The 27245-nt window shown below is 38.1% G+C and overlaps 1 protein-coding gene and 1 long non-coding RNA gene across 5 annotated transcripts in view; one reads left to right on the top strand and one right to left on the bottom strand.

Annotated features, from left to right (window-relative positions):
- Positions 1 to 27245, top strand: part of CTNNAL1 (catenin alpha like 1) — a 61038-nt gene that overhangs the window by 23151 nt on the left and 10642 nt on the right. For 3 of the 4 annotated variants that reach the window (XM_072842304.1, XM_072842303.1, XM_072842307.1), the window contains exons 4-12: positions 830 to 949; positions 2916 to 3005; positions 4017 to 4187; positions 7547 to 7747; positions 10380 to 10466; positions 14204 to 14362; positions 16744 to 16836; positions 20545 to 20695; positions 26143 to 26180. In XM_072842304.1, the coding sequence (XP_072698405.1) occupies positions 830 to 949; positions 2916 to 3005; positions 4017 to 4187; positions 7547 to 7747; positions 10380 to 10466; positions 14204 to 14362; positions 16744 to 16836; positions 20545 to 20695; positions 26143 to 26180 (1110 nt within the window). The remainder of the gene's footprint in view (positions 1 to 829; positions 950 to 2915; positions 3006 to 4016; positions 4188 to 7546; positions 7748 to 10379; positions 10467 to 14203; positions 14363 to 16743; positions 16837 to 20544; positions 20696 to 26142; positions 26181 to 27245) is intronic. The other variant, XM_072842306.1, reaches the window with a different exon arrangement.
- LOC140641858 (uncharacterized) overlaps positions 1 to 27245 on the bottom strand; it is a 50370-nt gene that overhangs the window by 18024 nt on the left and 5101 nt on the right. Inside the window, exon 2 of the long non-coding RNA XR_012038472.1 lies at positions 3121 to 3306. This is a non-coding gene — a long non-coding RNA (uncharacterized lncRNA). The remainder of the gene's footprint in view (positions 1 to 3120; positions 3307 to 27245) is intronic.

The raw sequence follows: 27245 nt of genomic DNA, 5'->3' as shown, positions 1-27245 counted from the left end.
GTCGCTTGGACTTCCTGAGCTGCCAGGGCAGATTAACATGCCAAACATTCATCATATCCTCGTTTTAAAAAGTAAACACAGGATATCTGTGTTTTCTTTACCTATCTTGGTCTGACGAAAGCTAATCCAGTGCTATTATTTTTGAGAAAAGTATTTGAAAATATGTTTCACATCTATTTGCCTTAATTCTAATATCAAGAAAACACCTAACATTGTCTATTGGCTCTACTATAGTTTTCTCATTTTTTTGGCTCCTGCCTGCCCAAAGTCTCTTGGCAATTAATTTTTTCAACACAGGCAATTCCTGAGTGATCCAAGCTGTGTAACTGCTCTCAAAGTGCCACACCTTCCTTTCCATTCCTCACTGTGCGGTGACCTTCCTTCCACTTTCTTGGAAAGAGTGGGGTTCCCTCAGTTCTGGTTCACTGAACCAAGGCTCCTGTGTGTTGCATTTATTTATCCTCCCTGTCACCCTAGTTCTCTGAAGATTTGATTACCTCGGTCCTGCACACTTCCACCTTTCCCAGACTTTCCTACATAAACGACCTCATTTCCTATATATTGAGGTGTTTCTTGTATTCTTTTTCCTTTTAATTTTCAAGTAAGCTCAGGTCTTCCCATCGTAAAAACAAATCATTCCCTCGATGATTCTAACCTGTGGATGTGCTTCTCCTTCTCTGGGCTCCTGTTTCCCTGTCTTCCCCTCTGACGACTCCTTCTCAGCTCTCCCCAAGAATTTAGTGTTTCTCCTTTGTCCTCTCTATTCAGTCTTGACATCTCAGTCTCCTTCATATCTGTACCTGACAATCAAATATTCTCTGTTTTGCAGGTTCTTGCAACTATGGAAAGACTAGAGAAAGTGAATAGCTTTCAAGAGTTTGTCCAAATATTCAGTCAATTTGGAAATGAAATGGTGGAGTTTGCACATCTAACTGGTGATAGACAAAACGTATGTGTTTGCCACATTTAAGAATTTTCAAATACATGTATACTTTTTAATTTCGATGGATATGTGATCTTTATGATCATTTGGGTTGGTTTCTTTGCTTATTACATTTATAAATTTATAACCTTGGTGTAGAAAGCCTTTCATAAAGGAGCTAGGATAATGTAAGTAAATCTACATGTCTTTTTTTGCATACATGTAACAATTAAATATGTTTCAACCACACACACACTAGGAAAGGTCATACTTGCCACCATGGCTCATATCTAATACTTCCTCTTTTATGAAAGTACATTGGACTCTTCTACCAGGGCTCAGGCAAATAAATTGAGTCATCATCTATATTCTGGTTGTATTTTGTAACATGTTATATGTTATTCTGCTGTTACTGATTTCTGTCAGTTTTCTCCATTAGCATCAGTAGTGATAAGTCAAGCCATTATTTACCTGCATTAGCTATGTGCTAGGTACTTAATATATATGATCTTATTAATTTTGAAAACATCCCTATTAGGTAGGTATTGCTATTATTCACACCTGAGGAGATGGAACCTGAGAGGATAATAAACTTTCCCAAGGTCACTCAGCTAGCAGATTGAACTTCATTATGTCTTATTTTAGAGGCTGTAGTTTTCAACCTACACCATGATATTAGTTTTTTATAGGTCTGTTCCTCAATTTAGACTATAAGCTCCTAAATTTAGGGAGGTAGAAGACCATATTATATCTAGAATTGACTTTTCTTTCTTGGGTTATTCATGCATGAGTGCATCTTGTCAGCAGGGTAGATATATAATATAATGAGGAAGCTCTTGAGATGTTCCAATATAGTCCCATAGGCTATCATGATGGACATGAACTTTCCTGGTTGTAGCTGGAGTTAGAAGATGGATATTGGCTTGAAAAGTGGTAGGCTGGTTCGTATGCTTCACTTAGTGCCTCTTGGACCATCTGGGATTTATGGAGGCCTCTTTTTGTCCCATGAACCAGCCCTCTAACAGATTGAAATGCCATCTTTTTCAATCATTTGTTATCACCATATAATACATGGCATCATGTATGGCCTACAACTCACAAATGGAAAAACTGACCAATGTGACAGGTGAAAATTTTATGTAATTCAGATTTCAGTGTCAATAAGTAAAATTTTATTGGGACACAGCCACGTTAGTTTGTGGATTGTCTCAGGGTGACTTTCACACTGTGATGGCAGAGTTAAGTAGTTGTTTTAGAGACTATTTGACCCAGAAAGCCTGAAAAACTTATTATATGGCCTTTTGTTGAAAATGGCTCCTGACCTCTGATTTAGATGGCCATGACCAAATTATAAGAGTTCTAGATTTGATCACAATATTTAGGTACTTTTTGTGACAGCACACATTCTATCAAGGGCTCTATGAAGAGAAACTAAAAGAAAAAAATTCAAAGCAAGTGCCTGCTTCAGACTTCGTAATCTAGTTGGAGAAAATGATAGACCCGAGGAACGTCTTAAGAATATTTCAGGGCATTGTATTTGTTATGTTTAACCAGACTTGGTCTCCGAAAGAGTTGACTTCGAAGTATCTAATTTAGAGGAAATAATAGCTCATAAATGCTTGATAAATAGGTGACTCTTAACTGAGTAAAGAATAGGATGGCTGTTTCTGGTCAGGAGTGAGGTGTATCCATGTGAGCACGAGAATGTCAAGCGTGCAGGCCACCAGAGTGTGAGCCTCAAGGCGGTACCCCGCTCCGTCTCAGTCCCTGGCTCTGCTGCCCTCGGTAAGGGCACCCGTTTCTTTCCATACCTTGTGTTGATATATCTAGGTCAATGTGGTGACATTTTATAAAACTTTATCCTGGTTTTTTTTGTTCACTTTGTCACTTTTTACACATTACCTAATTGGTTGAGTCTTGTGTAAATGATTTTTCAAGAAATTGGATTGTTTACAGGATCCTAGACTGCTCAGTGGTTTTATTTCTTTTTTAGGATCTGAAAGATGAGAAGAAAAAGGCAAAAATGGCAGCAGCCAGGGCAGTTCTTGAAAAGTGTACAATGATGCTTCTTACAGCCTCAAAGGTAGGAACACTTTCGTTTTACCTGGTTAAATGCATCTATTTTATGTATTGTATGTTTTTTAAAAGATCAAAGTGATAAATTGGAACATAGGCTATAGCTATCAAATCTCACTTACCCTTTAGCAAGAAGGCTACCTCCCTTCCCAGTTCCAAAGGGCAGTTAGATGGCGAGTCAGCTCTGTGCGAGCAGCCGAGCGGAAGATGGTGTATTAGGTGCTGTGAGTCGGGCCTGTCACACACGGTCACTGCCTGCAGGCTTTGCCAGTCTTGTCGGGGAGCCAACACATGTACTCTCGAAAAAGCTAGGCAAGTTAGAATCTGTTAAGTAACAGTGGAGTATCAATCCAGCCTTTAATTTGTTTATTCTGTAGATTCATACCTCTAATTCCCTATTCTACTTTTAACAAAATTGTCACTTGAGTGTTGGTCATTTCAAACAGCAGCTGGCCAGCCACTCGATACGATTCAAAAATAAACTAGTCAACAGCTCCTGAACAGCTTATTTAGAATTGCCTTTTCTGCTCAGTATATTTACTTTAGGCTGGGTTGGTGAGGCCACAACAGCTCCCTGGAGCTCACTTGGAAGGCTCTGTTCACATTGAGGCCCCTTGAGCAGCTTTCATTTACATCATTTTTAAAAAATCAAAGCTGTAGCCACAGGCATATAACATTTGTTCATTTGTCCTCATCCTTTTTTAGTTTTTGCACATGGAAGGCAACATTTTAAAATCGTTTTAATCATGATGAAGATAGTTTTTTCCCCAAAAAATTTTAGGTAAACTTATTGAAGTATAAAGATACAGTTGTGCACTCTGCCTTTTTCACTTAACCTTGCTATCGCTTTTTACTCATCCTGCTTCCACTTTTAGTGAGGAGAAGCAGCTGAGTGAGCCAGGGACCCAGGAGATTTTGGTAAAGAACCATTTTTATTAGCATGACATGTTCTCTGTAAGATTTTGTGTATTACAGTATGGGCCAAGTCTTAAAATGAAAATTTTCAATTGTTTTGAAGACATGTCTCAGGCATCCCAACTGCGAATCAGCTCATAAAAACAAAGAAGGAGTATTTGAGCGAATGAAAGTGGCTTTAGATAAGGTGATTGAAATCGTGACTGACTGCAAACCAAGTGGAGAGACTGACATTTCATCTGTCAGTATTTTTACTGGAATTAAAGAACTCAAGGTAAGAATAGAGAGAATAGATTTTGTTTTGTTTTTTTTTTTCTTTCCATATCGGAGGCACACCTTCATATGTAGTATCTATATTTTGGTATAATATTTTAGAATAGATGCTTCACAAAAGCAGAGATTTCTCTTTAAGACAGTGCCACTCTATATAAACTTAATATTCGGTAACATTTGGTTTAATGTAGTTTGTATGGAGAACATTGGTTGGGTTATGGTAGCTACTCTGGCTGTGTGTGGCTCTGTGGTTCAGTGGGAGCCTCCTGTCCTCTATTTAGAAAAGTGTTCCCTTCCCAGTCTTTTGACCAGTCTGTGCTATCCGTGGCTGATAGCAGACAGCAGATCATTTCTGCTGAAATCCCTACTCTTTCCTGAGTTCTGGGGTTGATACTTTGAAACCATAGTAGTAGTATTAGTGTTAATTAAAATCTAAAATGAAATCTAAATGAGCATTTACTTTGTGCAACCCTGTTCTGAATGCTTTAAATGTATGTATATGTATAATCCTATAAACACTATTGTTACTATACTGCTGAGGAGACTGAGAAACAGAGATCAAGGAATTTGCCAGGTAGGAAGTGCCAGAATTAGGATTTGAAATCAGACAGAGGGACGCCTCGGTGGCTCAGTGGCTTGGCGCCTGCCTTCAGCCCAGGGCGTGATCCTGGAGACCCGGGATCGAGTCCCACGTTGGGCTTCCCGTGTGGAGCCTGCTTCTCTCTCTGCCTGTGTCTCTGCCTCTCTCTCTCTCTCTCTGTCTCTCATGAATAAATAATTAAAATCTTAAAAAAAAAAAAAAGAAAGAAACCAAGCAGAGGCAGTCTGACTCAGAATCCCTACTATTTTAGGGCAGAACTTCTGGGAAGTCAGAGAGATGATGAAGTTGCTCCCTGGGTAAGAGCAGGGTCTGATTGAGGAGGGCCCTTGGAAATCATCTAGTACAACTCCTCCTTTAACAATTAGGAAGACTAAGGCCCTTGGAAATTATCTGATAGGCTAAGGGCTACAACAAGGAGGACATTCTTTCCACCTTTTTAATTCCTACTTAGGTAGGAACATGAGGTGAAAGAAAGTCATGGAAAGAACAGTTATTTTTAGGGGCTGTTGTCTTCATGAATATTATCTAATTTAATCACTAACTTCCCTTTTAGGTGGGTACTATTATCATTGTGTTTTTGAGGAGGAAAACTGTTAAGTGGTAGAGCCCTTCTTTAGAACCAGGACTCGCTAATCCCAAAGTCCATCAGCTTTCAGTATATGCCTCTGGGTTTGCTAGTATGCTCCCATTCCCAGTCCTGCCCTAAGTCTCTTTTGGAGGGGGAAGAAGTGCCGAAGACCAGTCGTTGTCTTAGAGTTTTCATTGCTGAAGGGATCTTAGAGATTAGTTTTCTAATCCCTTCTCTTTATAAAGGCTGAGGGGGAGATGTCTTTTCAAAGGTTAAAAGATAATTCGGGAAACAAATAGGGCTGGGGTCAAGTCCTTTGCTTCTTGACGCTGCACCTGAGTTCAGGTTACCCTGGGGCAGGCTTGTGCCTGTGGCTGCTGCCAGCTGCTCTGGCTGCTAACCCATCACCATCAGGCATCAGGCATTCTGGAGGCTGAGGCTGTTATGAATAGACTGTGTCTCACCATCAGTGGGTATCTTTTTGGCATCTTACCTATTTTACTGCTGGAAAGTATAATCTGTAGACGGAAACTGGACGCTTTACTGTGTTCGGCGCTGTGAATATGTGGACAAATCATATGAAGTGATATAAATGAATAGCTTTTGAAAAAGCTCAGTTGCTGTTTAAAAGCATGTGTATGTTCTTTCAAAAGGAAGAATCAAAAACCTTAACATAGGGCAGCCCCGGTGGCTCAGCGGTTTAGCGCTGCCTTTGGCCCAGGGCCTGATCCTGGAGACCTGGGATCGAGTCCCACGTCGGGCTCCCTGCATAGAGCCTGCTTCTCCCTCTGCCTGTGTCTCTGCCTCTCTCTCTCTGTGTCTCTCATGAATAAATAAATAAAATCCTAAAAAAAACCCCCAAAAACCTTAACATAAATGGTGTGTGGTCAACATGATTGATTTTTTATATCATAATTCTGTTTAAATTCCAAAAGATGCTCATTTTCCATCCCATACCTCACCTTTATCCATGTTCTTTCCTAGCTTAAGAAAAAATCCCACCTACCTAGGATGGGGTGGTTATTGGTGGCCCCTTGGGCTGAGAGGAGAAGGGGAAGCAAACCCCCATTATGGCCTCTTGATCTTCCCACATCTTGGTATTTTCATGGGTCCTATGAAAATGCGTCAGATGTAAGGATTAACTGGAGACTGTATTTGTGAAAGGATTTTATTTATTTTTATTTTTATTCTTTTAAAGATTTTATTTATTTATTCATGAGAGATAGAGAGACAGAGGCAGAGACCTAGGCAGAGGGAGAAGCAGGCTACCTGCAGGGAGCCCGATATAGGACTTGATCCCAGGACCCCGGGATCACTACCTGAGTCAAAGGCAGATGTTCAACCACTGAGTCACCCAGGCGCCCCTGTGAAAGGTCTTTAACGTGCTAATCAAACGTAAGCTATTCATATCAACATATTCAGTGTGACCACAGTCATGGTCATCACCACAGATCGCCTCTTGGCCCAAGTCGTTTCTATGGCACCGTGCATGGGCTAGAGGCTAAATCCAGCTGAAGTGGCGTAGTGTCATGTAGACAGCTGAGAGAGAGATGTGCTACTCAACATGTGTCCATCACACATTGGATGAATGAAATGACAGGTTGTTTGGGACCTTTGGAGGTGGTGACACAGACTGTCACCAAGATCTATAAAATCCAGACTCTAGAGGATTTTCTGTTGTACGTAGAAATTTTGAACTTAATTTTATGGGTGGTGAGGAATCAATTAGAGGGAGGTGACAATATTAGAGGCTTTCCATTTTATTATTTTTTAAAGATTTAATTTATTTATTTGGGGAGCGGGGAGAGCATGAGCATGCTTTTTCCAGCCCTTCCCATAGGCACACCCTCCACACCCTGTCCCCCTGGGCTTGGCACAAGTTCATATTTGTGTGTAGTGTCTTCCAGGACTTTGCCTCAGCATTTTCTCAGATGCAAATCCTCCACCTGCAGGCTGGCTCATTTTTCCTACCAGTTGCTACATGATAATGCTTTTTCTGCCTTAGTATTTACTGATTTCATAGGAATGTTGTGTTAACAGCTATTGCAGTGGAACTCTACGTGGCCACTAGTGACTCCCTCAGACAGGGACAGAGATTGCTAGTATCTCTTTGGGCACTGTTAGAAATTATAGCCCATTTGGTTAGGTGGGGATATTGACTCATGTAGACGGATATCCTTCTTGTTCTCAGATGAATATTGAAGCTCTTCGGGAGAATCTTTATTTTCAGTCAAAAGAGAATCTTTCTGCGACTTTGGAAGTCATCTTGGAGCGCACAGAGGACTTTACTGACTCTGCCTACACCAGCCATGAGCACAGGGAGCGCATCTTGGAATTGTCAACTCAGACGAGACTGGAATTGCAGCAGTTAATTTCTGTGTGGATTCAAACTGTAAGAACTTTGTTTCATCAAAGTAAATTTTATACAATAGCTTTTCCCTAAAGCTCTGAGAATTGTGGAAGCTAACATAATCACCAGGAGTGAATGTGGTCTGGAAAGGGAGAAGGATGTCTCGTTCCTTTCCTCCCACTTTCTTGGCCAAAATGTCCTTCCCATCCATCACAGTACTTGACATTTCTAGGCCTATTGTTTCTCAGTTTCTAATCCTGGCCAGCCTAGATTTGGTACCACCATCACTATCACGAGTTCATCCTATAATCCCCACTCATCCACCAAACTCACCTCTGGAAAATTCCTCCCCAAAATGCTGCTTCACAGTGAAGAGCAGATGAATTGACCCCTACTTAGAGGTTCTTGGCATCTGAATGATACTTCTGAAGCCATTCACACATGCACAGTTCTTAACTCTGGGGATAGTTTATTTACAGACACAACAATTTATTATTATTTTTTAGAGAAGGAGAGAAAGAGGGGGGGAGAGAATTTTAAGCAGGCTCTGTGCCCAGCAGGGAGCCCAATGCAGGCTCAGTCTCACAACACTGAGATCATGACCTGAGCCGGAATCAAGAGTCAAACACTTAACCAACTAAGCCCCTACAGACACAACAATTTAGACAACTTATTGAAGACAAGGGTAGATCCAGCTAGCAGGTAAAAGATTTTTCACCCTTGCACCGATTCCTGGTCTAAGATTATGAGCAGCTGTTCAAAAGTAGATGGCTGATGTGCAAATAGCCTGGAAGGTTTTATATGCAAGAGTGGTAAAATTGGACAGAGTTGGAGGCACCTGGCTGGCTCAGTTTGGAGAGCATGTGACTCTTTTTTTTTTTTTTTTTTTTTAAGATTTTATTTATTTATTCTTGAGAGAAACAGACAGAGAGAGAGACACAGGCAGAGGGAGAAGCAGGCTACATGCAGGAAGCCCGACATAGGACTCGATCCTACGAGGATCATGTCTCTAGGATCATGACCTGGGCTGAAGGCGGTGCTAAACTGCTGAGCCACCCGGCCTGCCTAAGCATGTGACTCTTGATCTTGGAGTCATGAGTTCAAGCCCCACATGTGGTATAGTTTACTTTAAAAAATGTTTAAATAAAAAAAAGAAAAGATGGACAGAGTGGGACAACACAGAAAATGTGTATCCAGACACTTTTAGAGAGTGGTTGCAAAATTGAAAGGTAGAGGCTTGGGACTCAGCTCTAGCACAATTTGTTTATTCCTTAGAACTAGAGTATGTCAAGAAAAGTTTATAAAGTGATTTACAACATACAGCATAGATGGAATAAATCTGGAAGCTATGAACAAAAGCTTTGGCAGTAAAGATGAAGACGGGTGAATGTGGCTGAGAATAGTGAATGAAGCAGCAGTTGACTTTCTTGTAAAGAGATTGTTTTGTGAATGAAGAATAGATATACATCAAGATTTCTCTCCTATTCCTATTCCTTGGCATAACAGCGCAGGTGCTCATATTAATGGAAAATTAACCTAGAGTAGAGTGCTGTCAGGGCAAAAAGCAATATTTTGTGATTAGTTTGAAATATTCAGGTAACATCTAATCTGGAGTATAGATTGCTTCAGTGTTAAATTTTAGACTCAACAGTCAACATAAAGAGTTTCTGTGAGGAGATGCTCTGTGTATTGGGAATCTGAGTCTGTCGACACTTAATTTGCAATTAGCATCTTTCCCATATTTCACAAGCACTCAGATCTTTGATTCTGCATGCCAGATGTATTGTTCATTCATTCATTTTTTTCAGCAGTTGTTACTGAGTGCCTTTTATATGCCAACCACCGGAAATCTAAAGATGAATAAGATAAAATCTTTGCCCGCAAGAATTTTGGAATGTAGAAAAATGTGGGAAGGGGTAAGATAAGTACAGAAAGCTTTGCGAATATCTTATAAGAGGTACAGACCATGTGTTGCAAGGATTTGAAGGAGGGTGAATTTATATTTAGGGAAAGGAGTCAAGACGACTTCTGGAAGATATTGACATTTTATTTTCATTTATGCATTCAAAGAACTGAGTACCTAATACCTTCCATTTGCAGTGCCAGGTATTGTGTATTCATTGGTGAGCAAAATAAATGTGATCCCAGCCTTCATGGAGCTTACGGAGGCCTAGTGAGGAAGATTGACTTTAAACAAACAAACAAAAATAGAGAGTAAATATGTAATTGCAAATTAGAGTGATTACTTAGAGAAAAGATTAGAATGGCTAAGAAGAGGACCTAATTTAGATTGTGTGCTCATAAAAGGCCTTTCTGAGAAAGAGACATTTATGTAGAGACTTGATGGTAAATAGGATTTTAATTTTTAACTCCATTAAGAGTGAAGAGATGAGCATTTTAGGCAGAAGATAAAATAGATTCATTTTAGACATGATAAATTTATTAAAGAAATGAGATTTTAAAAATTCATCTTTTTATGGTTAGAATGGGAAACTATAACTAGATAGTTAAAATTCTATTTTCCATTCTACCCCTAAATAGGTGAATTTTTAAAATCTATTTTTTTTATGATTCACAGAATGATATTAAACATTTATTATAATTTATAGTTCAAGTAAAATTGGAATTACCAGATAAAAAAGATGAGGTAACACTGTATTTTTTTAATTTTTAGCAAAGCAAGAAAACACAAAGTATTGCTGAAGAACTAGAACTCACTGTATTGAAATTCAGTCACAGTCTCAATGAACTAAAGAAAGAAGTAAGTATAGTTTGAAATTTAGCCTCTTTTAATCCTTTGCTAATTTTTGTGTTGTATGATATGTATGAAATGCATAAGTATTAGTATATCTATGTGCCCAGAAAATGCTTTTCCACTTTGAAGCCACCATTTTTTTTTAATCTTTTTTTTTTTTTTTTTTTTTTAATTTATTTATTCATGATAGTCACACGGAGAGAGAGAGAGAGGCAGAGACACAGGCAGAGGGAGAAGCAGGCTCCATGCACCGGGAGCCTGACCCACCATTTTTTTTTTAGTGCCATGCTTCTCAAAGCTTGACCATAGATGTTCATAGTTTTATTTATAAATAAACCTAGCTCTAAACTGGAAACAATCTGAGTTTCCATCCACAGAGGAATCGATAAATGAATTTTGGTATAACTATAACAAATATCCAGTAATGAAAAGGAACAGTATCATCAATACAGGTAATAATATGGATGAATCACTAAAACAATGTTAACTGAGCAAAAGAGGCCAGACACCAAAGATTATGTGTTTGTGTGCGAGAGTGTGTGTGTATATATAATTCCACTTAGAAGAAGTTCTAGAAAAGGCAGGACTAACTTATAGTGACAGAAACCAGATCAGTGGCTGCCTGGAGGCAGAAGGTGGGGGATATTTACCACAAAGGGGCATGGGAGAACTTTTTGGGGTAATGGAAATATAGTAGTTTTGATTGTGATGGTAATTACATAGATATAAATGTTTGTCAAAAGCAATCAAACTGTACCATTGATACATTTTGCTGTATATAAACTAAAACCTTGATAGAATTGATTTAAAAAATATTTTTGGTTGAGATTTCCCTGCTTCCTGAAAAACTTGGCTTATTTGATCACTTTCAGGTAATTGGAAGTCACTTTAAGTCAGATGTTTGCCAACTACAGCCAGGCCGTCTGTTTTAAGTAAAGTTTTGGGAGATGTAGTCCTGCTCATGTGCTTACGTATTGTCTACTGTTCTTTCAAAACAGCAGAGTTGAGTAGTTGCAGTAAACACTGTGTGACTTGAAAAGCCTAAAATATTTACTATCTGGCCCTTTACAGAATAAGTTTGCCAGTCCCTGTTTTAGGTCATGAAACACAATCTCAGTTCCAAAATTAGAATGTTTTCTCCACTATATTAATTGCTACTTTGATATTTATCAATTATAGGACTTATCCTCCATGCCCCCACGCCCCCTCCCCCCGGTCCCCACCCCCACCTAGGGCTTTTAGGAAAGGTGTGATCTCTGGTCTCTTTTCACACCTTTCTTCCTTCTCCCCGCTTCCCCTTACCTAGCTTCAGTTCCTGATCTGTGCCAGGTGTGGCTCAGGGCCAGAAGAGAGGATGTGGGGAGGTGGAAAGTTCTTTGAAACTGATGCCCTTACAGGATGCTTTGGGCTCTGTTTAAAACTGATTTTCTCTATCATGAATGATTGTGTTCTTCCGAGGCCCTCCCATGGGGCCCTCCAGCCCCTCACTGCAAATCCCATGTCATCCCCCACCCTCTCTACTTTGGGGTGTGTTTGGAGGTGGCACTCAGTAGGTACCTATCAGCTCTCCAAACAGAGCTTCCCTATCTCTAATTCCTTTTTTCTTTTATAGTTTTACAGAGTCAAGAGTTCAAAAGAATGGAATTGGGTTTTGGCTTTCTTTTATAAACTATATACATGATGATTTGTTTCACAGCTTATTAGACCTCTATTGATACCTTCATTTTAACATCTTGTTAAACATAGAAGGATGTTATGGTTTTCTTTAGTTTAAAAAAAAGCCTGTCCATTTTTTTCCAGCCTATTCAATTTTAACTGAATTATTGTTAAAACTTGATAATCAGTAAGAGGATAAAATCCTTTGGTGATAGACTGAGTGGCTTTCTACCAGCTTCATTTTCCTTACCTCTGAAATGGGTATAACAATATCAACCTAGAAGAATTTTTATGAGGATTAAGGCAGATAGTGTCTATAAAGCTGCTGTAATTTAATTGCATAGAGCAGAACTTTGGGTTTATTCACCCTTCCTCCCTTAAGGTTGGTAATAAGTTGTTTCTAGAACTACTCCTCAGATTTACATGACCTTGGGCAAGTCACTCAGGCTCTAAGGACCTGTTTTTCATAGTCTATTAAATTTTTTTTTTTTAATTTTTTTTTTTTTTTATTTATTCATGATAGGCACACAGTGAGAGAGAGAGAGGCAGAGACACAGGCAGAGGGAGAAGCAGGCTCCATGCACCGGGAGCCCGACGTGGGATTCGATCCCGGATCTCCAGGATCGCGCCCTGGGCCAAAGGCAGGCGCCAAACCGCTGCGCCACCCAGGGATCCCTTTTTTTTAAATTTTTTTTTTTAATTTTTTTTTTTTTCATAGTCTATTAAATAAAGGGCTGACATTAGCTATTCTCTAAGGTACTGATAGTTAAATAAAATCTTTTGAAATTTGTATGTGGCATTTACTTTCCAAAGGAAAGTACATTTTAATGTTTTTGTTTCTGACTGTAATTATTCTCACTTGATTGCATGAATGCGGACTACTCTATTGTTAATTTTGTAGAAAGTCCTGTAATTTGAATTGACATTGGATTATTTCCAGGAAAAAAAAAAGTCACTTCATTCAGTAGGCTTCGTTCAAAGTCAGATTTTCCTTAGGACAGTGCTATTAAAAATGATCTCTTCCTGAAGAACTGTAGAATAACCCATCACATCATCTTTTTTTAACACAAAAGGCAGGATGAAGGAAAGATTTCAGAGCTAATAGTACCCAGAGATATCTGCTGAGAGTGGGCCATGCTTAAAATCCATTACAAGTCAGATACAGCCTCAGGGTTTTGGTTTCCCTTTATCATTTCTCCTGTGACCCAAAAGTTGGAGTGTAAAGTTCTAGATAGCAGCTACAGATGGTCTGTAACCCCCTGAGGGAAGGGGGTGTGTCCTATTTATCATGTATGTCCCACTTCTAGTACAGTGTCATGATCTGGATATCCAATAAAATTGTGTTGAATACCTAATTGAATCTCAGGATACCTTTTTTATTTTATTTTATTTTATTTATTTTTTAGGATACCTTTTTAAAAGTCTATTAAAAAACATTAATGGGGATGCCTGGGTGACTCAGTGGTTGAGCATCTGCCTTTGGCTCAGGACATGATCCCAGGTCCGGGGATCGAGTCCCACATCGAGTTCCCTGTGGGGAGACTGCTTCTCCCTCTGCCTGTATCTCTGCCTCTCTCTCTGTGTCTCTCATGAATAAATAAATAAAAATCTTAAAAAAAATTAATGATCATGAACTGCCATTTGATTTTCCTCACAGTACTTTGAATACCTTCCTCTTAATATGTTGTGTTCCTTACTAACTTCTAGAATAGTGGGGACATTTTTTAAGTAAGAGAGAAGCTGTGTGGGCAAGAGCTGGTTAATAGCAGGATGAAAAAGGGACCAACCACTTCACACTAGCTGAGCAGTTCATCTTCTGCAGACAGCATTACTGCCAACATCAGGAGACTCAAAGATGTAGATGTCACTGCTGCCCTGGGAGAACTTACAAGCACCCCAGTGCTATACAGCTTCTACTATTACCACAAAGAACTTTATACTTTCCTTTCAGTGGATCAAGTGGGGACTGTTTTGAGGTTGCTCTTTTTTTTGTTTGTTTGTTTTTAAAGTGCTTGTGAGGTGCTTGATTACAAAACCTTATTGTTTGTTGTCTTTCTTTCATTACCCTTCACCCCCCACATCTGCAGCTTCACAGCACAGCAACTCAGCTGGCAGCAGATCTGTTAAAATACCATGCTGATCATGTGGTTCTAAAAGCATTAAAACTTACTGGAGTAGAAGGAAATTTAGAAGGTTTGGCTGAATATGCCTGTAAACTCTCTGAACAGAAAGAGCAGCTTGTTGAGGTGAGTAATAGGTTCGTTTGTTAAAGAAATTGTGGTTTTGGGGTAGCCATACCATCATCAGGGAATATTAACACAAATGCAGTTTTTGGTTAACAAATTTATATGAGCATTTTCTCGGTCTCCTTTGGAATCTTGGAGACATTATATTTATCTGTTCTATTCTTAAAACAATCTGGCCTCTAAAACAAAAGAAAAATTGCTAGAACCTGCAGATGCACTTATTAATCTTCTTGTCCTTTATTCTCTCAAAGAGGTTAGGTTTTGGAGTAGAGCAGTGGGAGATACATTGTATGACCTTGTTCCTATTTGAATCTGTGGGGTCTCAGCAGGAAAGAAATGGCACACTTGAATTAGGATAATTTAAAAAGGCTTTAATAAAGTTGCTATTTACAATGGCATAGACAGGGTGTGGGGAGAACCATGGGAGTGCAGTAATTGGGGTTAGTGATAGCAGAGCTGGTACTGCTTATAGGCCCAAATTAATAGGTTACTGGAAACTGGAAGGGGATGGAGTCTTTCAGAAAGCTGCCTTGAGAGGTTATGATTTCAGGACTAGACACAGAGACAGCCCAAGGCAACCATGCAAGGAAAGAGCATGAGAATAAAGGCCCTTACTCTCTTCATGCCTGCTGGTCTATTGCTGGGGCTTCCCATCGGCCAAACATAACTATAGACCAAATATGTTGATCTCCCAGGGCAAAAAGCAGGTTTGAGAAGGAAGGTGAATGGATGTGGATGGACAAAACGAAGATATTCAGCACATTATTCCTTCTCTGAACCTCTTCTGTTCCGCCCAATGTGTATTATTGATGTTGTGTATTACTAGTGCTTTACCTGACACTTTTGCTATAATTTCAATTATTAGTTGATCTCCTAAGCCTTCTACTTATTGAAAACACAAGACATCTCTTAGTAAAAAATATATATACTTAGCCTGTGTATACCTTGTACATATGAAGTATATCCAACATGTCTTTAAATGCATAGGTATGAACCATAGAGCTGTCTCCATATTTCCTGCTGTGCCACCTCAGCAAATCTCAACAACTAATGATAATGGTTAGAAGCAACCTTTAGGGCAGCCCTGGTGGCTCAGCGGTTTAGCGCTGCCTTCAGCCCAGGGCCTGATCCTGGGGACCCAGGATCGAGTCTCATGTTGGGCTCCCTGCATGGGGCCTGCTTCTCCCTCTGCCTGTGTCTCTGCCTCTTTCCTCTCTCTCTCTCTTTCTATGTTTCTCATGAATAAATAAATAAAATCTTAAAAAAAATAAAATAGATTTGAGGGGCACCTGGGTGGCTCAGTTGGTTAAGCATCTGCTCAGGTCATGATCCCGGGGTCCTGTGATCGAGCCCTGAATCAGGCTCCCTGCTCAGTGGGGAGCCTGCTTCTCCCTCTCCTCCCTGCTCCTGCTCTATCTCTGTTTCTCTCTCTCAAATAAATAAATTAAAAAAAATAAATTTGATGCTTATGTTTTTTCAAGTAGTTTTTAAAGATATAATTAACATGTAACATTGTGTAAGGTTAATATGTCTGACATAATGATCTGATACATGTATATATTGTGAAATGATCATACGATAAGTTTAGTTAACATCCATCACCTCAGATAGTTACAGAAAATTCTTCTTCCTTACGATAGGGACTTCTGAGATCTACTGTCTTAGTAACTTCCAAATATACAAAACAGTACTGTTAACTCTAGTTTTATATACAGTATATCCTAGAATTTATCTTATAGCTGGAGATTTGTACCTTTTGATCACCTTCACTTAATTTCTCCAGCCCCAGTGCTGTTATATTTATAAACCAAATATTATGACTATAAACAAACTTGCTACTTATAGGAATCCTGCAGCAAAATTTTTTAAGTGAAAAAAAAAAAAAAAGTTTTCTCACTATCCTAAATCTCAAGAGTTTCTTTTGTCTGCTAGAAGCTCTCTACTCCTTACCTCAGTCTTGCCTAATCCAGTGTTACCTCCAGTGAAAAGTGTGTTAATTAATTGACATGAAATGAAGTGTTGCTTGTTGTTAGAATGTGTAGCTTGACATAGTAGAGCTTTGGGACCTTGGGCAAGTCACTTCTCTGAGTTCAGTTTCTTCATACATATAATGTGCGAACACTTACTAGATCCTTTCAAAGATTCCTTCTGGTTCTGATATTCTTTGACCACTTGCCATAATCAGATATGAAAGTGAGACAAAGAGACAATATGCTCTACCTAATCTGAGTAATGTACAACTTGATTTTTAATAAGTAAGGTTTAATAAAGTTTTAATAAGTTATGTGTAAGGCCTAATTTTCTTTATTAATTATAAAATGAAAACTGAACTACAAAGAACGAGAATGCGGAAGTTGAACTGTAGAAATGTTTTCTCATAGATCTGTCGATTGTTGCGTCACATATCTGGGACAGAACCTCTTGAAATAACTTGCATGCATGCAGAGGAGACATTTCAAGTGACTGGCCAACAGGTATGATCAATAGATCATCCCTTTATATTGTGTCATGTCTGAGTGTTGTAACAAATTGTGTGGAAGGAAGATGTACATGGTTCTGCCTAACTAGAGGCCAAATCTATTGAGAGTAATGAAGATAATGGCGTTTTCATTCACACTATGCCAGAACATGGCTGACATTCCATGCTAATGCTGCTCATCTGCAAAACTGGGAATTGGCCCATTTAATTGATGTCTGAGTTTATATTTATTTTCAATGAAGCTGTTTGCAGTGAAGGTTGCCATGACACCTTCGAAAAGTAGTTTATGAGGGTGCCTGGCTGGCTCAGCTGGGTGGAGCGTGAGTGTGTAGCTCTTGGTCTTGGGATTGTGGGTTTGAGCCTTGCATTGGGTGTAAAGATTACTTAAAAATATAAAATCTTAAAAAAAAGGTAAGTTACCATTATGGACCAAGCCATAAAAATATTTACATGTTTTGACCTAGGATTCCTAAAGACATAAGGAAATTAGAAAAATAAGAACTAAAGTGATGTTTGTTACAGTATTACTTATGACAAGATTCAATTGGAAGCAAAATAACTACCTTAAGTTAGGGAAATAATACATTATGACCTTAAAATAATAATTTGATAACTAGAATTAGCAGGATTGAAAAAGGTTTTGTTAAAATGTTAGATGATAAAAGCAGAATACAGATTTGCATTCTTACTATAATTGCTACATGTGAAATGTACATATATAAGAAAATGAGGGGTGCCTGGATGGCTCAGTTGGTTAAGTGTCTGACTCTTGGTTCTGGTTCAGGTTGTGATCTAAGATCGTGAAATCAAGTCCTTGCATCAGGCTTTGTGCTCAGCACGGAATTGAGAATCCCTCACCTGGGAATCTCTCTCTCCCTCCTCTCTGTCCTTCCTGTTCATACTCTCTCTCTCTCTCTCCAAAATAAATAAATCTTAAGAAAGAAAGAAAGAAAGAAAGAAAGAAAGAAAGAAAGAAAGAAAGAAAGAAAGAAAAAGAAAGAAAGAAAGAAAGAAAGAAAGAAAGAAAGAAAAAGAAAGAAAGAAAGAAAGAAAGAAAGAAAGAAAGAAAGAAAGAAAGAAAGAAAAAGAAAAAGAAAGGGAAGGAAAGGAAAGGAAAGGAAAGGAAAGGAAAGGAAAGGAAAGGAAAGGAAAGGAAGGAAAGAAAGAGAGAGAAAGAAAGAAACGACTACATAGGGATATGTGGAAACGAAAGTTCTTGTGGTTGTTTGGAAGAATTGTGAGTTATTTTTTCTGAATTTTCTGAAATATTACTTTGTCTTTATAATTTTCCAGAGCCTTTTAAAAATTGATAGCTCATTTAATCCTGTCCCTGTCAAATTAATCTATTAATCTAAAGAGAAAAGTGCAGAACAGAACTTCCTTTCTTTTTTAGGTCTAAGCTCTAAAATACAATTTACTGGGTATTCTTGTTTCATTTATCATGGTCAGCCAAAGGACTTACTCCTAATTGCAGTATTAGATGGTAGATGTAGAGCCCTTGGATTTAGAGTTGAGAACAACACAAGTGACGTAAGAGACCATGGTGGCTTGTGTCCTCTAGCAGAAGTATGTTAAATGTTGGAGGTATGTATGCTCCCTTGTAGAAAACAGTGTCAAAGGCTTATCACAGAAGGAGGAACTTTATGAGTGACCCTGCAATGGTCATCTGCTGAACTTTTTTTATAATCAGAAGATCTCTGCTTGTTAAGAGAAACCAAGGTTTCAATAATTGTTGGTCCACTTGAGATTCATCTTGCTTGCGTTGGCTTTAAATGTATCTCAGAATTAAAGGGTTTGATCTGCAGCCATATGCAATCTGCTGTTTCTATCCTCAAACCCTACTTTGTACTTATACAAATACAACTATTTGGCTGTAGTTGTCTGCTTACTCCTTTTATTGTAGCAGAGATATTAGGAATAACTGTACTTTGTCCCCAGGATGGTGATAGATCCCGTTGTCAACTTCCATAACTTGAGAAGCATTTTTTTTCTCAACAACCTTAGCTTTTACTCCTAGTCTTTGCCACCTGTTTCACAAAGGAATCATTTAAAGAAATAGAACATGCCCCTGGGATAATTTGTATTTATTTCTTGACATCTCTGCTTGAGCTATGTCATTTTTATATTTCCTTTATTTATTTATTTATTTATTTATTTTTTTAAAGATTTTATTTTTTTATGATAGTCACAGAGAGAGAGAGAGAGAGAGAGGCAGAGACACAGGCAGAGGGAGAAGCAGGCTCCATGCACCGAGAGCCTGACGTGGGATTCGATCCCAGGTCTCCAGGATCGCGCCCTGGGCCAAAGGCAGGCGCCAAACCGCTGCGCCACCCAGGGATCCCTTATATTTCCTTTAAAATGTTAGATCCTATCTGGGCACAGCTGAGCAGCTGATATGGCTTACAATGGCTCCTGGTTGAGAGGGGAGTCACACTGAAGTCTAGCCTCTGGTTCCCTGACAAGCCCATGTGCCAACTCTCCCTCAAGATTGGGAACCTCATTTTGCTCGTGAAGCTGCCACCTACTTGTCAAGTCCTGTGTCCGAGTGACTGTGCCCACCCAGGAGGAGCATGTAGCTCTAATTCCCTTGGATGGGACATGGCGTGGATCTTATCTGTCTCCTGAGAGCTCTCCAGTGACTTCCTGTCTTCCTGTGTATGTTCCTCATCACATGGGTCCTGGCAACCCTCCTATTTTTCAGGTCCATCCAGGCACACTGGCCTACTGGCTGTTCCTTGATCACACTAGAAATGTTCCCATCTCATCCCAAACGATGCACCCTCGATTTCCTAGTGGCCCCCCTTCCTTGCCTTCTTCACTTCATTGCTTTGATTTTATATGCCACCTTTTCAGTGACCATCTAACACTGTCTATCCTCTTTACCCTTTTTTTATACATATAATTTATCATGATTTAAAATATCTTATCATTTACTTGTATGTTTTTTATTTGTCACCCTCCATTATACTGTGAGCCCCATGGAAACAGGCATATTTATCTCTTTCACTGCTAGCTATTTCCCCGGCTTCTGGAACATAGGTACAGTGCTTGGCACAGAGTAGGTGAATCAATAGCCATGTATTGGTTACTTGGTATCTCGGAGCCTCAGTTTCTCTAGCTGTATAATGGGAATAATGTATTTTATTTTACTGAAGGGTGTGTTTTGGAAGGTTAATACTAATATATATCAAGCACCTAAGACAGTATCTCAAAAATGTATATGCCACGTACTGCAAGATGTGTGTATATGTTACTACTACTACTACTACCGATACAACTACCTACCTACCACTATTACTACTAATATCACTGCCACCACTACCACTATACTCTGACTACTGCTGCTACCACAACAACTACACCATCTCTTGTGTTACAGTGTACAATACACTCTTTGTAGTCTAACTCTTTGAATTATGCATGGAAACAACTTTGTTGAAACAGTGTTTCTGGACTAAAGACCATTGCTCCCTGGATAAAGGTTTGTATGTAATAATGCATGCTATTTAGTTGTAGATCAGATGAGAAGAAACAGTGGGTTTTGTTCCATGTATCTCCACATTGGCCAACTTGGGCCTTATGTGTGGGAAGCAGTTCATTGTTGTTTGTCGAGTTGAATAGGACAGACTTAAGTTTGGTCTCCAATATGATTCTGATAGCTGAGATTTTGAAATGGACACCTGTATATGTTGTATCTCATTAGATAATTTCTGCTGCTGAAACACTGACATTGCATCCATCTAGTAAAATTGCTAAGGAAAATCTAGATGTATTTTGTGAAGCTTGGGAATCCCAAATTGGTGACATGTCAACACTGCTAAGAGAAATCAATGATGTGTTTGAAGGAAGACGAGGTGAGAAACTGTCCTCATATTTAAATATATTATTATTTTAATTAACTCCATTAGTTTTTTAATGTCAAACTTCAGTTGTAAAATGAATTATCTTGTTATAACCCAATAGGTTATTTTTGTAGTAACATATCTTCACAGAAGATATGTGAAAGATTGTGGAAATGTTGTGTGTCCTTCTTTATTGTAGTATGTAAGCAGTATAATTTCTTGTACAATAGTATAGTAGATTTCTTTGAATTAATATTAATATTCTAGTTTTCCTATTGAAATTCAGTCATTTTATATTTTATCTAAATTGCTTCTCAGTTTTAGTACAAAAGCTCTTCTGTAATACAATTATTCTCTGAGTTAATTCTGCTAACTTCATAATGAAATGAATGTAGTTATTTGATTTTTGAATTGCTTTCCTTCCACTTGGATTGAATCTCTTTCTTTGATGACTACATAATCTTGGAATATTTCCTGTGGTGGGTAAGTTCATTGGTACTTCTACAACATGTAGAATAGCACTGCACAATGTATAGGAAGGCATTGTTTTTATTATTTTAATGACAATTGGGAGTTTTGTTTATTTTCCATTGTATCATATGTCCTCTTATTTATGTTTATGTGTTTTCAAGTATTTGTTTCCCTTTTGAATGGCTTCTCTTAGTGTCAAGCATGCTTTTTTTTTTTTTTAATAAGATGTCCTTCAAGTCATAATAACATCACATTACATAATTATTTGTTGTTGACTTGAACATCTAAACATTTCATATTTTTAAAAATACCTATTTAGGATGATTGCTGATTTACTTTTAAAAATCAGGAAATGATAGACTTTGTAAATATAGTATAATTTGTGAAGTATAATAAATGTTTACCATGCTTTTACATTTAAAGATTTCTGTGAGAGCTAGTCTAAATGGCTTATCATTTTGATGCTTTTATAAAATATTTATAAGCACATGGATTTTTATGTGAGGCAAGTTTCATATATTAAAAGGTAAAGTGATGCTGTTGATCTACATTTGAAGAAGAATGGTCATTTAGCTGTAGGACTTGTTAAGGAAATGAAGAAAGTGACTTTCTCATCTTAGCACTAGTACCCACTACAGATAGACCAGAGCTGAAACAGGAAAATCCTAAACTTATATTTGGACTATATGGTCTCTGTGGTTTCTTTTCCTTTCAAGCTTTCAAGCTGGATATTATGTGAATGGTCTCTTCTTTAGGTTTGGGTAACCTAACCTCAAAAAATCAGGGTTATCTTAACTTCCTTAGGACTGAAAGAAATTCCTCTTTAGGTGGGAAACTGCTGCCCTGATCAATGGTACATCCATCGTTTAACTGGTAAAACATCTTGCTGTTCAGAAGGATCCTTCCGTGGAGTAACTGAGACAGAGTTGGTTGATTTCTTGTACTGCCTTTTTTTGTCCTGACATTTATCATTAAGCTCATAAGAATAGCTTTTCTGACAAAGAAGCCCAACTCTGGGTTTGCTATTATTGCCTGGGCTGAGTCCAGTATCACAGTGCTGTTTTTCCTGTTCTGTGTGGTTAATATGACAAGCTTGCCAGTTACCTTGCACCTGTCCACTACTTTCCATACAAAGGGCTGACTGTATTCTTCAGATCCTGATTTCTCTCTGCTACTGTTATAACTCATGTTACAGCTATTATTGAAAAGCCTTTGCTGTATTCTAGCTACCTTTGTTCTGCCCTGAATATCTTGACTCTCATTACTAGAAAGATTATCAGATATGTTTGCAAGGATCCTTTCACCAACCAATTAAAGCAAATAACATGGTAAGAATGAGAAAGGGACTCAGAGCTAGGTCATTATCCCTCTTACCCTGAGACACCCAAATTTCACAGTAGGGCCTTCTGGCCTTGTTTTAAGAAGTCAAAAATCAATACTTGTCTTCCTACCTTACTCTCTTCATTCATTTCTGCCTAGTTACTCAACCCTCCTGGGAAGCTGTGGTCTTCATATTAGAAAGGACTAGATCAGAAAGACTCCACTTTCCTTTCGTGATGAATATGTAATCATAGCATTTAGAATTTGAGATTATTTTAGATAACTAAATGTTAAAAGAAGCTGTCTTTCACAGCTTGCAGACTCCCTGTCCTTTAAAGAGCCTGAATTTCTCTTGTTCTCTTTGAACCATCTTAGAATTAAATATGACTAGGCTTCTGTGTATAGGATGCACCTAAAAGTCCTGTTCCATAGCCCTGAGCCTATCTTACCACTTGGCAGATTGGATGCTAAGGTTCTGTTCACTGAAATGGGAAGCATAGGAGGGGGAACATGCTTGTCGATAAATATGAGCTTATTTGGGGGACCTGGAGTTTGAAACAGGGAGTGACCCATCCAGACAAGAGATGATGAGATGCTGATAGTAGAAATGGAGATGAGAGTGCTGATTTAAGAAGAATTCTGTAAGTCATATCGGTGATCACTTGAATGTAGAGGTAAGGGAGAGTTTAAGGGTTACAACTGGGTTTGGATTAGAATACCCCAATCTTACTCCTGTGGTTAGCTCATGATCGCCTATCCTTCAGTAGTTAGTGATTCATTTTTAGCAGGTCTGGGGACATGATCATTCTGATCATGCTATTAGAGCTCCTTCCAGAATCAAAGAAACTAATGTGGGAACTTCTAATAGGGAATTATATAACACATCTTTAGTGAAATAGGCTTTTCTGACCTTGGGAAATTAGCATTAGTTTGTAGAAATGCAGACGAGTTCTGGATATTGAGAACGAGAGCAGCATTTCTCATTTAGGTTTTCATCAGAGATCATTTTGGTACTCCCATCTCATGAGAGGGGCTCTTGAGCTTAACTCTGAACTTAGTTTTTCTGGACATATAAGGTGAGAAGTAAAGATGATACAGTTGTGTTGGTTTAGGGACTATTAAAGGATTTAGGGAGTGCTAAACTTATGATACCTCTGTGAAAATAGTGCTTTGAAAACAGTTTTATAATTCAAATATCGACTCTATTTTCCCCATAAATATTACTGTTTTTCCAGTTACTTCTAATGTTTATAACATATTTCCACCAGAGATAGAAATTGTTAATGCCACTTCTTTAATTTGATATGATAGCTAAATATAACTGAGTCAGTATGTTTGCTCTACTTAGAATCAATAGCAATAATTAGGCTTGTATGGAAAAAACAACTATGAAATTAATTATAAAATGATTCAGATTAATGATTTTTGATATCTTTATCAACTTGTTTGTTTTTTTGGTATGATTATCAACTAAACTTGGCTTATATTGGAATTGGAGGAAAGAGAGACAACCTTACCTGCATAGCATTTGGGGGGAAAACTATCTTGAATGATTAATTTTGCAATTATCATCAAGTATGCAAATCATTCTGAGTTCACCTGAAAGGTGGGAATAAGGAGCAAAACAAAGTATCTGTAAGACAGTCTCAGGGACTGGAAGTGCCAGGTGATTAACTGGTGATCGTAATGCTAGCAAACCAGATTATATAAAGGCTCCTTTTTTCATTGCATTTATTTCTCCCAGCTTTTTGGTTTCTTTAACTCTTTTGTTTCTCTGAGAAATAAGAGATACTAAGATAAGTAGCCTTTTTTTTCTCTTGGAGAGTAAATATGAACATTTCAGGGTCATAGGTACTATGCAGGATCACAAGAGTGGATAATACAAAATTGCTCATGCCTAAGCTAATTATGCTTAGGTGATGATTATGATTGTTTCTGCAGCTTATTAAGACCACTTTTTAGGGATATTATGGGAAGGATTTGGACTTTGTATTAAGATATATGGGGAACTTGGAGGTTCTAATGACTTAAAGTCTTCTGTTAATTTTTCACAGCTAAATCAGGCACTTTTTATATCAGGTCTAGGAGACAAGGCATGGAAATGATGGCTTCTTTAGGTTTATTTTTCTCTCACAATTCTGAATATGGAAAATCATTAATAAAATTCCCTTACAATTCTGACATTACAAGGAAATGATTTGAACCATAAAACTATTCCCAAGTACCAATGGTTCATTTTCTAGATCAGCACTGTTCAACAGAAATATAAGGTGAGCCACGTATGTACTTTAAAGTTTTCTGGAGAAAAATTTAAAAACAAACAAGCAAAATTCATTTTAATGTTTTTTACTTAACCTAATATGTCCAAAATATTGTTTCAGCTTAGAATCGATACTTAAAAATTATTAATGAAGTCTTTTACATTGTTTTTCTCCTTTACATTAAGTCTTCAAAATCTAGTATGTATTTTATACTTATAGCATACCTCAATTCAGACGGGTCATGCTTCAGTTGCTCAGTAGTCACGCATGGCTACTGGATTCCATATTCAACGGTACAGTTCTTTTTTTTTTAAGGTTTTATTTATTTATTCATAAGAGACACACAGAGAGAGGCAGAGATATAGGCAAAGGGGGAAGCAGGTTTCCCACGGGGAACCCAATGTGGGATCCTGGACCCCGGGATCATGCCATGAGCCAAAGGCTGACACTCAACAGCTGAAGCTACCCGGGTGTCCCCAACTGCACAGGTCTAGATGAAAATTTAAATATGTTATGAACAGGCACACCTTGCTTATGTAACAGTCATTCTATAAATAAGTGTATGACTTAGTGCTCTTATACTGTATTTACTTTTATTTGGTGAAACTGTATGAAATTGATGTTCTTGTATTTTAAAGTGGTCAAATATCAGCAATTTCATATGGTTCCACCTAATGTATTACAGTTGAACCAACTTCCTTCCATTCCTTGAAATCGAGAAGCAATTACTGTTCAATCTTACTATGAATTCTTTTCCCAGATATAACAAACTAGGCTTTAAAAACAATCTCCCATCCACTGTAACCTGACTCTATCCATGATCCAGAAGTTTGAAACATGAAAGCACAGGGATGAAGTGGGCGTCCCACGCCTCCTTCCTTTCCTTAGTTACTGTGCTTCCTGTGTTAATTCACAGCCCACGGACTGTTACTTGGTTTGCTTCATCCTCCTCTCTTGTACACTAGAGTTGCTCTCTTCTTTGGACGAATACTTTAAGAAGTTAGCTGTGGATGATTTGGTTTGATACCCACAGAAAAGGAAGCAAGCACTGATAACTGGTACTGATAAAAGAAGAACCTGGTTTTATTAGAGGCAGGCCGCTATAAAAGATTTCACTAAGAATGAAGTTTGTCGTGAATATAGGTAAATATCACTGAGATATTTTGCCTTTCTGCCATTATGTTGGGGGAGGTAGAGATTGTCCAACCAGGTACCTTAGAGATAAACTGTTGACAACCTTCACGTTCACCAAATTACGATTTTGTTTCTGAAACACAGGTAATCAGTAGACTAAATTATCGAAACTAAGGTACTAACATTCCTTTTTAATAATATTTAAAAAATTAAATGTGAATAATAAGAAAAACACTAATAGAAAATTTTTAAAGTTATATGTGTTATTTGTAGGAGAGAAGTATGGCTACCTGTCACTTCCGAAGCCAATGGTAAGTAGAAGAGCTTTGTACATTTGGAATGTTTTATTCAGAATTCAAATTATAAATTTGAAACTGACACTGATGCATCTGACTGTATTCCAAAATAGTGTCCACTAGGTGGCCAGCTTGGTGACATGTATGAAGATGGTTTCTCTACCTTTTCAGGCCAGTTCCCTTTCAGTCTTCATTAAGCACTTTAATAATAATAATTTGTAAATGTAAAAATAAAAATAACAAAAACACAACTAAATTTAAAAGAATAAAACAGGTGTAAAATCCTAAATAAAATAAAACCGGGCTATTTCTTATATGCTTTATCAGTTGTTTTATAGTCTAGCAGACTAAGGAGGAAGGTACAGGTGGTACAACTATTTATACAAGGAGGGGCCAGTCAGAGATCACTGATCATTCTCTGTTTTCCAGTGAATGCAGGGGCAGCTTGTATTTGTACATGTGTGCAGCTTTCTAGTTTTCCCACATTCATTTTTCTGTCCTGTTTCCTCTATAGTAAGCAACATTAGAAAATCTCAAAAGGGCTATAGTAAATGAGCAAATATAAACCATGAGACAGAAAAAAAAAGGAATAGTTGAGGCTCTTCTGTTTTGCAGTGAAACTGGTAATAGAATAGCTGGTCAGATGTATCAGTCATGGTAATAACAAGGGAAACAAAAAACAAGAAGGTACACATATACCTCAAAGGTATTGGTGATGACCTGTTTCTTAAGCTAAGGAGGCTAGGGTATTTTGTTTTATTATGTTATAATTTATACTTTGTGTACATCTACTCAATGTGTGTATGTGAGTCTGTTTATAGTTTAAGTAAATGTTAAAAAAAAAAAAAAAAAAAAAGGCTACCAGCCTCTCCTGCCCTTAATGTACACTAGGCCCAGCCATTCTGGAACTCCTGCCCAAACTAGGGGAGCTCCCACCAGACCTCAGAGTGAGTGGAATGGCCAACCTGGGCTGCCATCTCCTGAGAGCTTCTGCATATATTTTTCAAAGAAATGTTGCTATTGGTAGTTTCTTTCTTTCCTTCTTTCTTTCTTTCTTTCTTTCTTTCTTTCTTTCTTTCT

This window comes from Canis lupus, chromosome 10 (assembly GCF_048164855.1).
Source record: "Canis lupus baileyi chromosome 10, mCanLup2.hap1, whole genome shotgun sequence".
Classification (NCBI taxonomy): Eukaryota; Metazoa; Chordata; class Mammalia; order Carnivora; family Canidae; genus Canis; species Canis lupus.
The sequence above is the reverse complement of the archived record's forward strand: the minus strand, read 5'-3'. Positions and strand labels throughout refer to the sequence as shown.